General features: G+C 34.1%; 1 protein-coding gene across 1 annotated transcript in view; it reads right to left on the minus strand.

Moving 5' to 3' along the window:
* Positions 1-15,282, minus strand: part of BRCA2 (BRCA2 DNA repair associated) — a 79,659-nt gene that overhangs the window by 48,324 nt on the left and 16,053 nt on the right. Inside the window, exons 11-12 of the mRNA XM_036018396.1 lie at positions 9,801-14,708; positions 7,717-7,812 (exon numbers count right to left, since the gene is read on the minus strand). Of these exons, the coding sequence (XP_035874289.1) occupies positions 7,717-7,812; positions 9,801-14,708 (5,004 nt within the window). The remainder of the gene's footprint in view (positions 1-7,716; positions 7,813-9,800; positions 14,709-15,282) is intronic.

Here is a 15,282-nt window from a genome sequence, read left to right on the forward strand (position 1 = left end):
TCAAGCATTTTTCTCTGACCACAAGGGCCTGAAACTAGAAAGCAACCTCAAGGAAAAAACTCAAAAACACTCAAACGTGTGGAGACTGAATAGCATGCTATTAAACAATGAATGGGTCAAGAATGAGATCAAGGAAGAAATCAAAAAGTTTCTGGAAAACAAATGAAAATGAACTCACAACAGTCTGAACCTTATCGGACACAACAAAGGCAGTCCTAAGAGGGAAGTTCATAGTGATACAGGCCTAACTAAAAAAGATAGAAACAACCTAAACCTACATCTACAAGAACTGGAGGAACAACAACAAACAAAGCCCAGAGCAAGCAGAAGGAAGGAAATAACCAAGATCAGAGCAGGATTAAATGACATAGAGACTAAAAGAATAATTCTAAGGATCATTAAATCCAGGAGCTGGTTTTTTGAAAAGAAGAAACAAAACCAACAAGCTTTTAAGTAGACTCATCAAGAAAAAAAGAGAGCGGACCCAAATAAACACAATCAGAAATAGGAGAGATTACAACTGATACCACAGAAATACAAAGGATTGTAAAAAAATTACTATGAAGAACTATATGCCAAGCCCTGGCTGGTGTAGCTCAGTGGATTGAGCATGGGCTGCAAACCAAAGTGTTGCAGTTTCGATTTCCAGTCAGGGTACATGCCTGGGTTGCAGGCCATGACCCCCAGCAACCGTACATTGATGTTTCTCTCTCTCTCTCTCTCTCCCCCCCCTCCCTCCCTCCCTTCCCTCTCTAAAAATAAATAAATAAAATCTAAAAAAAAAAAGAACTATATGCCAAGAAATTTGAAAACCTGGCTGAAATGGAAATTTCTAGAAAAATATAAAGCTGAATGAAGAAGAAGCATAAGCCTAAACAGACTGATAACAGCTGGTTAACTTGAAGCAGTAATAAAAAATTCCTGGCACACAAAGCTGTGGACTGGACAGTTTCACAGGAGAATTTTACAAAACATTTAAGGAAGAGCTAACAGACTCCACAGACTACTCCAAAAAATCCAAGAAGAGGGAAGACTCCAAAACTTGCTTTATGAAGCCAGCATCATTCTAATCCCCAAACCAGATAAAGACACATCAAAGAAAAAAAAACTACAGGCTAATATTGCTGATGTACATAGATGCTAAAATCCTTAATAAAACATTAACAAACTTCATCCAGCAATACATTAAAAAATCATATATGATGACCAACTAGGATTCATGCCAGGGATGCAAGAATGGTACAATATTTGCAAATCAATAAATGTAATATGTCACATAAACAAAAGGAAACACAAAAATTGCATGATTGTATCAATAGATGCAGAAAAAGCATTTGATAAGGTGCAGCTCCCATTTATAATAAAAACACTCAGCAAAGCGGGAGTATAGGGAGCATACCTAAACATAATGAAGGCCATACAGGAGAAACCTACAGCCAACATCATACTCAATGGGCAAAAACTAAAATCTTTTCCACTAAGATAAGACAAGGATGTCTGCTTTCACCACTTCTATTTAATACAGTATTGGAATTTTTAGCTATAGTGATCAGACAAGAAAAGGAAATCAAAGGCATCCAAATTGGAAAGGAGGAAGCAAAACTGTCATTATTTGCAGATGACATGATAGTGTACATAGAAAATCCTATAGACTCCACCAAAAAAGTACTCCATCTAATAAGCGAATTTGGCAAAACATCAGGATACAAAGTCAATATTCAGAAATCAAAGGCATTTTTGCACATCAACAATGAAATGTCAGGAACAGAAATTGGGAAAAAAATCCCATTTGATATAGTAACAAGAAAAATAAATTACCTAGGTACAAACCTAACCAAGGAAGTAAAAGACCTGTACTCAGAAAACTACACAACACTTAAGAAAGAAATTCTTCATAAACAAAATGAAGCATAAACAAATTGAAGCATGTACTGTATTCATGGATTGGAACAATTAACATCATCAAAATGTCCATACTATCCAAAGCAATTTATAGGTTCAATGCAATCCCTATTAGAATACCAGTGACATATTTGACAGATATAGAACAAACATTTCAATAATTTATATGGAACCATAAATGACCCCTAATAGCTGCAGCAATTTTGAGAAAGAAGAACAAAATAGGAGGGATCACAATACCTGACATCAAACTATATTAAAATGCCACAGTAATCAAAACACTCTGGTGCTGGCATAAGAACAGACACATAGACCAATGGAACAGAATAGAGAGCCCATAAATAAACCTCAGTCTCTACTGTCAATTAGTATTCAACAAAAGGGGCAGGAGCATAAAATGTAGTAAAAATAGCTTCTTCAACAAATGTTGTTGGGAGATCTGTATAGCTCACCAAAATGAAAAAACATGCAAAAAAATGAAACTCAACCACCAACTGACACCATACACAAAAATAAACTCAAGATGGATAAAAGACTTACATATAAGTTCCAATACCATAAAGGTCATAGAGAAGAATATAGAGAGAAAAATCTCAGATACTCCATGTAGCAATATTCGCTGATATGTCCCCTTGAGTAAGGGACATAAAGGAAAGAATACACAAATGGATTTCAGCAAAATAAAAACCTTCTGCACAGCTAAAGAAAACATCAGCAAAATGAAAAGGGAACCAACCATATTGGAAAACATATTTGCCAATGATACCTCAGACAAGGGTTTGATCTCCAAAATACATAAAGAACTCTTGCGACTCCACTCCAAGAAGACAAACCTAATTTAAAAATGGGCAAAGGACCTGAACAGATCCTTCTCCAAAGAGGACTACGGAAAGCCCCCAGACATATGAAAGGATGCTCAGCATCACTAGCCATCAGAGAGATGCAAATTAAAACCATTCCACACTGGTCAGAATGGCCATCATAACCAAATCACCTAACAACACTGCTGGTGAGGTTGTGCAGAAAAGGGAACCCTAGTACATTGTTGGTGTGAATGCAGACTGGTGCAGCCACTGTGGAAAACTGTATGGAATTTCCTCAGAAAACTAAAAATGGAACTGGCTTTTGGCCTGGCAATTCCATTGCTGGGACTATACCCTAAGAATCCTGAAACACCAATTCAAAAGAACCTATGCACCCTAATGTTCATAGCAACACAATTTACAAAAGCCAAGTGCTGGAAGTAATCTAAGTGCTGATCAGTAAATGAGTGGATCAAAATATGTGGTACATTTACATGATGGAATACTATGCAGCAGAAAGAAAAAAGGAGCTTCTACCATTTGCAACAGCATGGATGGAACTGGAGAACATTCTGCTAAGTGAAATAAGCCAGGTGGTGAAAGACAAATACAGTACGATCTGACCTAGAAGTGAAACCTAATAAAACAGACAAGTGAGCAAAATATACCAGAGACATTGAAGTAAGGAACAAACTGATAGTAAAACAGAGGGGAGGGGGAAGGGATAACAGAAGAATGAAAGGAAAGGGTCATCAAGTAACAAATATAAAGGAGCCATGGACAAAGCCAAATTTGGATAGGATTGAGGGTAGGAAATAGGGGTAGGAGGGGTCGGGGAGTATGGGGAGGATAGTCAAGAGAACAATGCTTAAACAATAAAGTAGAAAAAGAAAAATATTCACTGAAGCCAAAATACAAAAAATAGGCATTTTACATCATCATTGTTAAATGTATATTCTGTTACATAAACTTAACAGTGATTCCCACAGAATAAACTAGCATAAAAGTGAAAAAGAATAAAAAGTAAAAAGTCGTAAAAAAATAAAAAGAAAAAGAAAAAAAGAAACATAATTGGTAGGTACAAAATAGATGAGGATGTTAAGAATAGCATAGGAAATGAAAAGCAAAGAACTTAAATGCACATCCCGCAGACATGAATTAAGGAGGGTATGCTGGAGGGAAGGAGGGTACCCGGTGGAGGGGGGTAGAAGAAAAATTTGTAATAGCTTAATATACTTAAAGAAAAGATTATAAAAAGGTCTTTAGATCAAAAATTTTGAGAACCACCATTGCAGGGTAAGTAACTATGGTGCTGTTATTATTGCAGCATTAAAAAAAAAAAAAACAAAAAAACAGTAACATGTGCACAATGAAGATAGGCAGAACCCCAATCCTGGTGTTTTAAAAGCTATTAACCACTGAAAGGATCATTGGAGAAAGGGTGATTTCGGGGTTATAGCAGGGAATTACAAGGACATCCTAGGAAATCTTTTTATGTTAACAAAAAGCATGGAAGTGCCCAAAGGTTGATCAAGACATGTTAAAAAAAAATAAACAGCCCCCTGGAAATACTTTAAAGAGATTTCCAGTTTTAAATTTGGGATGATTTAAAATAAAAAATAATTTTTTGTGTGAAAATGTACATTATGTATATATAATACATTTTACTTTTAAATTTTATACATGTATTATAAATAGAAATCTAAAAAATCAATTTTATGCAACAGAGGAAAAATTCATTTGTACCATAAGTAGTAATTATTACAGCAACTATTCCTTTAACCTGAAAAACTGGTAGTTAAATGGAAAAAAAATTAAGATTTTAACCTACCTTTTTAGGAAGAACTATAGTTCACCCCAAATTGTTAAGGAAAAGCTCTTCCTTGCTAAAGAATTCCAGCTACTAAATGTATAAGGAATTAACATAATTTTAAAATCACTGTTTTCCAATATCCAATTAGATAATTGACTAAAGTAAATATCATCAATGAATGTTAAAGTTGTGAACGAAAGACAGTTTGGTAAACTGGATATTCTCAAAGGACCAAAGAATCATCCCATAGATTACTATATTTTGCTGTGTATACTGCATGCACCTTTTTGTCCAAATTTTTGAGGGAAAAGTAAGGATGTACATTATAAATGGGTAGTATTAATTCTATATCTACATGAAAATTTTTAATTCTTTTATTTATGCTTATCCATTAGAAGTATAACTCTAGAAAGCAATAACAATATCCATATGCAAAATAATACCCTGGAATACAATAATAGGTTTTGTTTCTAAATATAAATGAATTAATTAATTATTAAAAAATTAAAACAAAGTATTTTTTCCCTTAAAGTTTGGGCCAAAAATATGGGTATACCATATACACAGGAGTGCATTAAACATGGCAAAATATAGTACTTGCTAAATTGCAAATGGGAAAATATACCTTTTTATGGTATAATCTGGTGGTTATCATCGTAACAAAGTGATCAAGTCATTTCACACAATGTGCCCCTGATATGATGCAAGGCATGCACACAGAACTTCTCTGAAGCATTCTTGCCAAAAACACATAACCTAATCCTAATTAAGCCTTTGATCCAAATAGGGACTAGAAGAAAAAGTTAAATGATACTACAAGGAAACAAACAAATCCAGAATGTAGGACAGTCTATAAAACTGGCTTGATCAAGCCCTGACTGGAGTAGCTCAGTGGATTGAGCACGGGCTGCAAACCAAAGTGTCGCAGGTTCGATTCCCAGTCAGGGTACATGCCTGGGTTGCAGGCCATGACCCCCAGCAACCATATGTTGATGTTTCTCTCTCTCTCTATCTCCCTCCCTTCCTTCTCTAAAAATAAATAAATAAAATCTTAAAAAAAAAACTGGCTTGATCATTTAAAGGTGCTACTGTCATAAAAATTAAACATGAAAAAGTAAGAAGACTACTGAGATTATATTATATCAGATATTAGGCAACTCTTTGGGATAATGGTTCTGTGGTTATACTATTATGAAATGTCATGTCTAAAACTAACACTCAAATGTTTTAGCAAAAACATACATATATTATCCCCATAGATCTATTACTATTTATGTCCACATATATGTGATCAGATAAAACAAACATAGCAAAATAATAACACTGTTGAATATAGTGGCTATATGGGTATTCTCTCAACTTTTTTTTGTATAAAAATGTTCACAATAAAAAATTTTAAGGAAAACAATCATTCACTTGCAAATTATGAATGAAGATCATGCTGAGAAAAAATCATGAAAAAAAAGGAAGATGTGATGATCAAATAAATACTGAATACATACTGGCTTAAGATAAATCCCCAAAGATCTATGGTAACATTTTATACAATAACTTCATTGTTAAAATTACATACATGTTCTTCCATTTACTTCCCATAGGACAATGGGAAGGACAAGAGTTGCCTATAGGCATGGTATCTAACACCATTCTTTCAATACCTAGAGAGTAAAGTCACAACTTACACAGGCTTGAAAGACAATTTATCAAGTAATAATTCAGTATGGTAAAAACTATCCTAGATATTATTTATACTTCTAATAAAGAATAGTAATTATGGTTTTAGTTTCCAACTCCATTCAGAATTCTTGTGCAGACTAAAGTTTGAGACCCATTAAATTAAAGAACAACAGAAATAATAGTTTTCTGGACATTCAAAACAGTCTGATTTTAAGGTAACTGTCACATCTCTATCATTAAATTAGACATGAGTTAGAAAATTCCAAAGTGTCCTGCCTCTTGTGGGATTTATCCCATGTGTTTCAGAACTAACCCCCGACAATTTAATACATTCCTCCTTTACTATATCAGTTCTTCATTCCCAAACCAGAAGCCAAGTATATAGTGAACAGTTACATATGTATTATTTATTTTCAAGCAATTCATGTTAAGAACTTCAAATTTCAGCCTAAATGAGATAGGAAGCTACAGTGAGTTTTAAGTAGGATTTGACCTCTGTATTATAAGAGTGATTCTGGCTGCTTGTGTGGCAACTAGCCTGGAAGAAAGGGGATGTCTCCCAAAAACAGGGAGGTGGGTTAGAAGCTATGACAGTGGCTTGGGTAAAGGGTTAGAAGTGAAAAGAAATGATCAGATTCTTGTTATATTTTGAAGGCAGGACCTATAAACTTATTGATTGGTTGGGTGTGAAGTATGAAGAAACAAGGGTAAAAGATGACATCAAGGCTTTGATCAGCTGACAGAATGGCAGTGAGAAAGGAAAGACAACAGAAAGAGCAGGTCTGGGGTAGGAATGGAATCAGGAGTTCAGCACTGGTCATGTGCCAACTGAGTTGCACATTAGCAATACCAGTAGAAAAGTGTCAAACTGGCAAATGAATAAATAAGTAGCTGGAGTTCCAGAACAAGCTAAAGGCTGCAGATATTATTTTGGCAGTCATTGAAGTATAGGCAGAGAAGGGATCTAAGGATAGAGTCCTGGGGTACACCTATGTTTAGAGTAAGAAAAGAGTAGGGAAGAATCAACAAAGACAACTGAGAAGTGGCTACGTGAGAACCAAGAGAGTAGTGGTCTCAGAAGTGACCAACCATGTTGAATATGGCTGAAATATGGAGTCAAATGAGAACACAAATGCCTGCTGGATTTGCCAACAGAGAGATCACCATGTGACTTAGGAGAGAGTGATTTTGGTGGCACAATGAATGCCAAAAGCTTGACTGAATTCCAGAACCTAAGCTTCAAATTTTTAGACTAAGTTCTTAAGACATTTTTATAGCTTTTTAATTTAGAAAGCCATTATTTTATAATAATTGCATATTTCCTAATTATGAAGAACCTCTGCATCATACCAGATATTATGAAGAAGCTTATATAAATAAAGCAAGACTTAAGCTTAACAAATCAAGCTATAAAGCCTTGCCCAATTATCTATATACTCAAAAGAGCTGAAAAAATAACTTTAAGAATAATATAGATAGTACTCATAGAGGGGGAAAATATGGATAAAAAGCATATCTTACCATCTGGAGTGCTTTTTGAAGCCTTTAACGATTTTTCTTGATTTTCTATTATCCTGTCAAATTCATTTAACAAGTTTCTTTTGATTGGGGGTTCTCCTAAAAAGAAATGTCCATACAGATTTTTAAAGAAAATAATAAACAAGCCTATAGTCCATTTTTTAAAACTAAAGTACTGACTCTTACAATATGTTCAGCAAACATACATAATAATAGTTTAAATAGCAACCATTTTCTTTTGAAGGAGAATATTCATTTTTTCAATATCAATTTAATTTCTATTATTTTTAACCATTTAAAATACCTCTATTTAATTGGGTCTAGGGATAAACAGACATTACCAGATACCACTGATAAGCTACTTTTTAATAAACTCACACTGAATGTAACCCTAGGTTTACTGGAGATAAGGAAAAACAAAATTTCTTCAAATAAACTATTTTTTTTCATTAAACTCAAGATGGAATTTATTGTATAGGTCATTGAATTATAGTCAGTGAGTAGGAGAAAAGATTTTTTTAAATTACCAAAGGTACAGTCAAATTTTAGTAGAAGTACTACTTCTTATTTAAAAATTCTACAAAGGATGAGAATAAAATTAAACCATGGTCCTAGTTATGCATTTCCATGTCATACTGATAATATGTGATAACAGATGCTTTGTTTTTTGATGCTTTATTAAAGGGAGTGAATTTGTAGTATTTAATAAGTAAAAATGTCCATGCAAGGCTTTACTAAGTGTTCGATGACAATGTGATTTAATTAACAAGGACCTGCACTAGTCAAGTAACCAGAAGCTGATTTAGCTGTATAAACTTACATGTAAATGTATGACAGAGGTGAGGGGTATTAAACAATGATGCTGCTGAGAACATTAATTAAAAGATATTTTTCTTCTAAGCAGAAGGCCAACTCACTTCATTATATACATGAACTAAATGAAATGGGTTCTTATAAAGAAAGCCATTATTTTCCATGAAAGAATTATGAATATCTTTAAGCATCTGCACTTCAGCATTTTGCACTAGACAAGAGCAATAGTTTAAGGTAAGTATCCTAAACTTACCACTCTGCCCATAACATAAACTTGGTATAGGAGGAGGCCTGAACACCTGATTAGGTAAAATCTGTATCCACCAGGATAATTTGGGGTAAAAAGGCACCAAGGGGAAGAATGAACTGACTTGCTTCAGTGTTGTTCTCTGTATTATGAAGGGACTGGAGAAGACTTGTGATAACTATTCTGAGTCTACAGTTTTTTTTAAAAGGGGCAAGTTATTGAAGATCAGCCACTTAAACATTGGAGAGTTAGTTCTGGCATTTACTTTTAAGTGATCAAGAGATTCAATTATTTAATATTATTCCTAATCAGAGATACTAACAGAAAAAAAATCTAATCTAATTATCCTAGTAGATAAATGAAGTTGCTAATATATATTTAAAGGGAAGTTAAAACATAGTCCAAATGGCACTAAGACCAGAATACTGTCTGCTAAGGATAACTGATTTTAGAACACTCTCTAGATTTAAAAAAAGTTTAGCCAACACCTATAACTAGAAACCAATCTTTCCCTCCTACCCTGCAGTGTGCAACCTGCTTCAGTGTTGGCAGCTACAGGTAAGAGTCCAGGCAATGGTTCAAGACCACAGCTTGCTCTGGGATGGGCACTATGAATGACCCAGGAGGATGGACCTCCAAACCAATCTTTTAAGTTAATAGTAGCCAAAGTCTGAATTTCTGCTATATATATTTACATACATAAAAACAGTTAATAAGTTGTATCATGCAAGCTGTTATATAACAAGTTTCAATTCTAGAGAAATTAAAACTTTTAACAGTAATTTCTCAATTATAACTATATTAACCACCTCTAAAAATACGTTGAGAATCTCAAATCATGACTTCTTGGTACACAGACTCAGAGATATCAAGAGTGAAATCACATTCCCCCAAACTACACATGAAAATCTGTAAAAATATGACTAGTATATAATACCCTAATTGCTATAAACTAGCTTGCCAGAATTATTGAGAACTTAATTTTAAAAGTGCCTGGCAAACCTAAGGGGAAAAAAGCACCACTTACCAATCAAGGCAAATGCGTCTCCTTTTCTTTTTCCAGTTCTTGAATTTAACAAAGCTGTTTCCTTGTTTTGGCAGGTGAGAAGTAAGTGTTCGGGATGACTTAGCAGTTCAGAATCTGTCAGCTCACCATCTTCCATAAAAGCTTTGGCAATCTCCACTGCTTCTGTTTCAAAATAGTTTTCTGGATCTTTGGAATAGGTAGAACAAATTTCTCTATTTTTTGTCATGGGAAGATTAGAGAAAGTTTCAGGTTTCCCAGTTTCCATTTTTGTATTTTTAGGTAAAGCTTGTTCTTTTCCCAATATATGACTATGGCTCTCAACAAGCGATGCTTTGCTTTCTAAAACCGAGGGTTCTTTGTCCTGCTTAAAGTGAGAGAGACATGGAGACGCTTCAAAACAGTGAGTATTTTCTGAAGAAAATACTCCAATGTTACAGTTATTTGATAACTTACTGCAGTCTTTTTCCATTTTGCAGTTTGCAATGTGTTCTGGGGTTTTCTTACCAATATAGGATAGAGGAAGTAGTTTTGACATATCTTGTCCAGATGTAGGTGGCTGCCAAAGACCACATTCAGTTCTGAGTGAATCAAAGTCCTCCAACATTCCCTTAACTTTGTTTAAGGCATTTTCAGAAACTGGAACACATTTTCCACTTGCTGTACTAAATCCAGAGAAAGCAGATGATAGTAAATTTGAGGGGGTATGTATCACAGTATCTTCTCTTGTGACCTTTTCTGCATGCTCTTTGTTTGGTTCAAATGATACTTTGGGAAAAAGTTGCTCGGCACTCTCTTCTAGCTTTGCTAAGACTCGTCTGGTCTTCTGTAAGGCGGCATCTGAAACTTGTACACATTTCCCACTTGCTGTGCTAAAAATCCCACAAGCATTAGAGACTGCATTAAATTTACATGTATCAGAAGCTTTCAAATTGACCTGACAAGGTAACATTTCAGCAACTGTCTCTGATTTAGACATACCTTGGCTATACTTCAGAATTTGTTCACTCCTAGTGTCAGCAAAAATCTTACATGAATGTGTGCTATACTCTTCACTATCCAGAGAATTAGGAAAAATGAAACCCTCCAAATCACCCACCACCTCACAATAACCTGCCACAGTTTTTGTGTGGTCAGTGCCTGATTTACACTCAATGTTTTTCATAATGACCTTAGTGCAGTTGTCTGCAAATCTCTCTTTGATTTTCATTCCACGTGAAACAAAGACCATTTGACCACTTTCTGTACTGAATGCAGGAGGCCCCATCTCAAAATTTGAATCAGATACAGCCACTTCCACGGCTGTGTTTTTATTTTTGTATGGTGAAGAGTTAGTCACAAATTTCTGAACACAGATATCTTCATTTGCAGTTTGTAGATGTGTGTTTACTTTTCTTACGGTGGATATTACTTCAGAAAAACTAGTGTTTTTTCTGTCTTTGAAATTCTTTACTATTGGCTCAATACCAGAATTATCCATTTTATTTTTTGAGAGAGATTTTGATTTATTATATACCTCACTGGAATGGCAAAAATCAGAGTGGTCTGAATAGCTGTTGGATATGCTGTTACTTAAATAAGTTGAATCTTGTTTTTCAGAGAGATGATTTTTGTCATTTTCGGTTATGACACTGTTTGAGTGATTTCCACATGAAGGATTTTCTACATAATCCTCAGGACAGTCTTTTAAATGTATAACCTTAGCAGTATTTATTTTTTCTGGTTGATCATCCAATTTCCCTTCTCTAAGCAATTTTTTTGCTTCGAGTAGTGAGGCCTGACTCACAGAAAGTTTTCTACCATGTCCTGTGTAAAATGGTACAGTCAAATTTTCAATGGCTAAGCAAGTGGACTGATTTGTGTAATAAGTCGTAGGACTTGGTGCTATTTCTTTTTCTATGTTTCCAATTTTCGCAGTGATACTATTTGATAATTTGAAATTTTCAGTTTGTTTGTGTAAATTATCACTCAAGAACCTGGGTAGCATGGCAAACTCATTAGAAACAATTTTCTCCTCTTTTAGGGAATTCTGCATTTCTTCATACTTTGGGGCAGTTATTTCAAAGGTCTCACATGCTAATTCAAGCCCTTCTTTACAATCCTCTCTGTCCTTTAGTATCTTTGCTCCTCGAAGGCTAAAATTAATGGTCTCACTGTTTTTATCTTGTTTTTCATCAAAAAGACTTCTCACTTTGTCCAGAGATTCCTTTGTAATTATTATCTTTTTCCCACTAGCTGTATGAAAACCCAACATAGTAGGTTCTTTGATCTTTTTGGTTTCACATTCTAGTCCTGACTGGAGAGTCAGTAATTGATTTTCAATACCAAATGAATCACTTTCTTTCAATGTTTTGTCTTTAACCATATCTGTTTCCTCATAACTTGAAATATCTATTTTGTTGACATTTATTCCAGAAAGTAATTCAGAATTCAAGGCATCTGAAAAGTTATTCAATCCTTCTTCTGCACATTTTTGATCAAAGAAATTTATAGCTTTATTTAATGAATCTTTGGACAATCTGATATTTTTCCCACTTGCAGTCTGAAAGGATGTATCAAAAACATCAAAATCTTTTATGTTTTGCCCCATCTTTCTAGCTGTTAACTGTTCTTTATTTGACATATGAACATGAAATGTTTCTTCTGCTTTCACAACTTCCAAACAAGTTAAATCTGACACACCTTCTTTGACTTGAATGCTTCCCCCCTTCATAAACTGACCAGATGATTTCAGATGTATGGTGTGCTCATCAATACATGGCAAGCCATTTTCTTCTTTATGAACACAAACTCTATCATTTTTACTTGAATCATTGCTTTTAGATTCTCCTAAGTTACAAGAATTTCTACTGGCACCAGTACATTTGCTTTCTTCACTTTCTGTGTATTTCTTCTGATCTTCGGTATTTTCAATGAAAATGCCAGCAGTCATCTCAATATTATTTTGTTGTATTAGTTGGGTTTTATTTTTTTCATTAAAATGTTTAACATTGTTATAATTTTCTATCTTAAACAGTGAAACAACAGAATCATTATATTGACTTGAAGAGAGACTTCTTGGATCTACTACTGCATAAGTTTCTTCACTAATATTCTCAATGTCACTAAACAGTCTCACAGCTTTTTGCAGTGCTTCACTAGAAACACTCAGTTTTGTGCCATGAGCAGAATAAAAGCCTCTAAATCCCACTTCATTTTTATCTGTTAAATAAGCAGAAGCACTTTTGTTACAGTTGGTTTTCAAAGAGCAAGCAAACTTTTGTTTACCTTCAAACTTCCTGCTATCCACCTGACTGACGGATTGGGAATTAGTTGTGAGATGAAAACCAACATTTTTCCATTCCTCAGAAGTGGTATGCAAGACAGGGAGGTAGTTTTCAGGCATTTCAAGTGGATTATTCTGTATCATGTGGCTTGGTTTTCTGAACTGTGTAAATTCAAACTGACTTCCTGATTCTTCCAATATAGTAGAAAGTTCTGTAATTTCTGCCTTTTGGCTAGGTGTTAAGTTATGGTTTGAATTAAAATCTTGCTTCAAAGATAAAGTTGGAGGAATTGCATGACTATTTTCACTATCAGAAGCAAACGTACTACTCTGCACACAACCAGATATAGTATCAGTTGAATGTGAATCAAGTGCACAAGGTTTGCTTAATTTTTTTTTATTATCTAATAATGAGGCATTTACAATTTCAGTGCAAGCTAAGCTAGTAGAAAAATGTTCTTCAATGTCTTTGAAGAACACTTTACTTTTCTTAATGTTGTGTTCAGAGGGTTTTATCTCTTTATTAGAAGCTGTTCTGAAGCCATTTCCAAAATTGTGATTTGAAACGGGATCTGAGAGTTCTGCCAATTTGTCCATGTGATCATTATTTTGGTTTGATTTCTTATCTATATCCAAGGGCATGTCTAACTTTGAATCTTTATTTAGAGTCATTTGTTGTGTTACATTCTTTCTGTTCTTGTCTGTAAGATCATGGACTATATTTGATGAATCAAAATCTTTTATAATTGACACTTTGGCTGCTTGTTTGTCATCTGGGCCTGTATCTACTACCATGGTAGAGTTCTTAAGAACAGGTTCTCTGACATAAGTGAGGCCTGCCTCTTGAAGTTCCTCAATATTTTCTAAAAGAGGAATACTCCATTTGTTAGTTATTTCAAAGACAATTTCTTTCTCATTGTCTTGGACATGTTCTTCAGAGTTTGAATTGACAGTTACTTTTGAAATTAAAGCAGTCTTTTCTTTTTGGGTTACTTTGAGATTTGTACTCTGGTTGGATTGTACCTTCATAGAAGGTGGGGCTATTGTGTATTTTTCAGGTGATAACAGCTCAGCTTTTTTAGAAATTTCATTTAAAATGCATATTCCTTGATTCACTTCCATGGGAATATTTTTTATTAAATCAAAACCAGCTTCACAATTCTTATATTTTACTCTCTCTGACATTTTATATGATTCCTTTCCCCTAGAAATCACACCGGGGTTTGATGGAGGATCCCTGGAGTTAGGAGTTAAAATGCTGGTATTATCAAGGTCATATAAAATGCTTTCCTGGGATTGAAAGTGATTACCACTACATTCTATTTCTGAATGTGGCACTGCAAGGTGACATACTGCAGGCAAGACCTCTTCTTTTATGTCTGAAACTCTTTGGTGTTTTGGATCTTCTTCACAATATTTTTCCTGAAAACATGACAGATAATCAGTTTCTGTGGTAATAAATGACTTCAGTTTTTCTTCATTAATTTTTGTTTCTTTATAATCAAGATCCTGAGATATTTTATTAGAAGAACTGTTTTCATTATTAGAACATTTTCTCAGAATTGCCCCAAAAGAGCTGGTTAAAGATAAACTTGGTTCTTCAGAATCATCCTGTAAGCAGTTTTTTTTCACAGAATGCAATAAACCTATGCATAAAGAGATAAAGTGACAAAATACAATTAAAGTACCATCAATCACATTCACTAAATATTTTCTACAAAGTTAAAAAGGTAGTATCTAAAACAAAAATTACATGAAAAGCAAGAAATGTCAGGTTTAAAACAGAAAGAATTATAGAATACTCTCTATTTTGAAGTTACTACATTTTCCAACTAAAGATAAAAAGGACCTAGCATTTTTTTATGATATGTATCAACTCAGTCAAAATTAGTGCATAGTTCCAAAAAGCAGGTAGCTTTCATATAAAATTCAAAGTAATTTTATTGGAAAATAAAATTGTAAAAAAATTCGTTGTTAATATTGGTTTAACAGAAGATGGAGAAGCAAAGTAAAGGAATTAGAAAAGTTACCACTTCCTTCACTTAATTCAGTCTTTCATATTGAAAAAACACACAAAAAGTTAACTTTTTAAAATCAAGTTCTACTTATGATGGGCATGAAAGATGACATAATCTCAATTATAAAGGCAAGTGAGTTAAACTGCTCTGTTCAATTTTTTAAAAAGATTTTATTTATTTATTTTTAGAGAGGGGATGGAAG

This window comes from Phyllostomus discolor, chromosome 2 (genome assembly GCF_004126475.2).
Source record: "Phyllostomus discolor isolate MPI-MPIP mPhyDis1 chromosome 2, mPhyDis1.pri.v3, whole genome shotgun sequence".
Lineage (NCBI taxonomy): Eukaryota > Metazoa > Chordata > Mammalia > Chiroptera > Phyllostomidae > Phyllostomus > Phyllostomus discolor.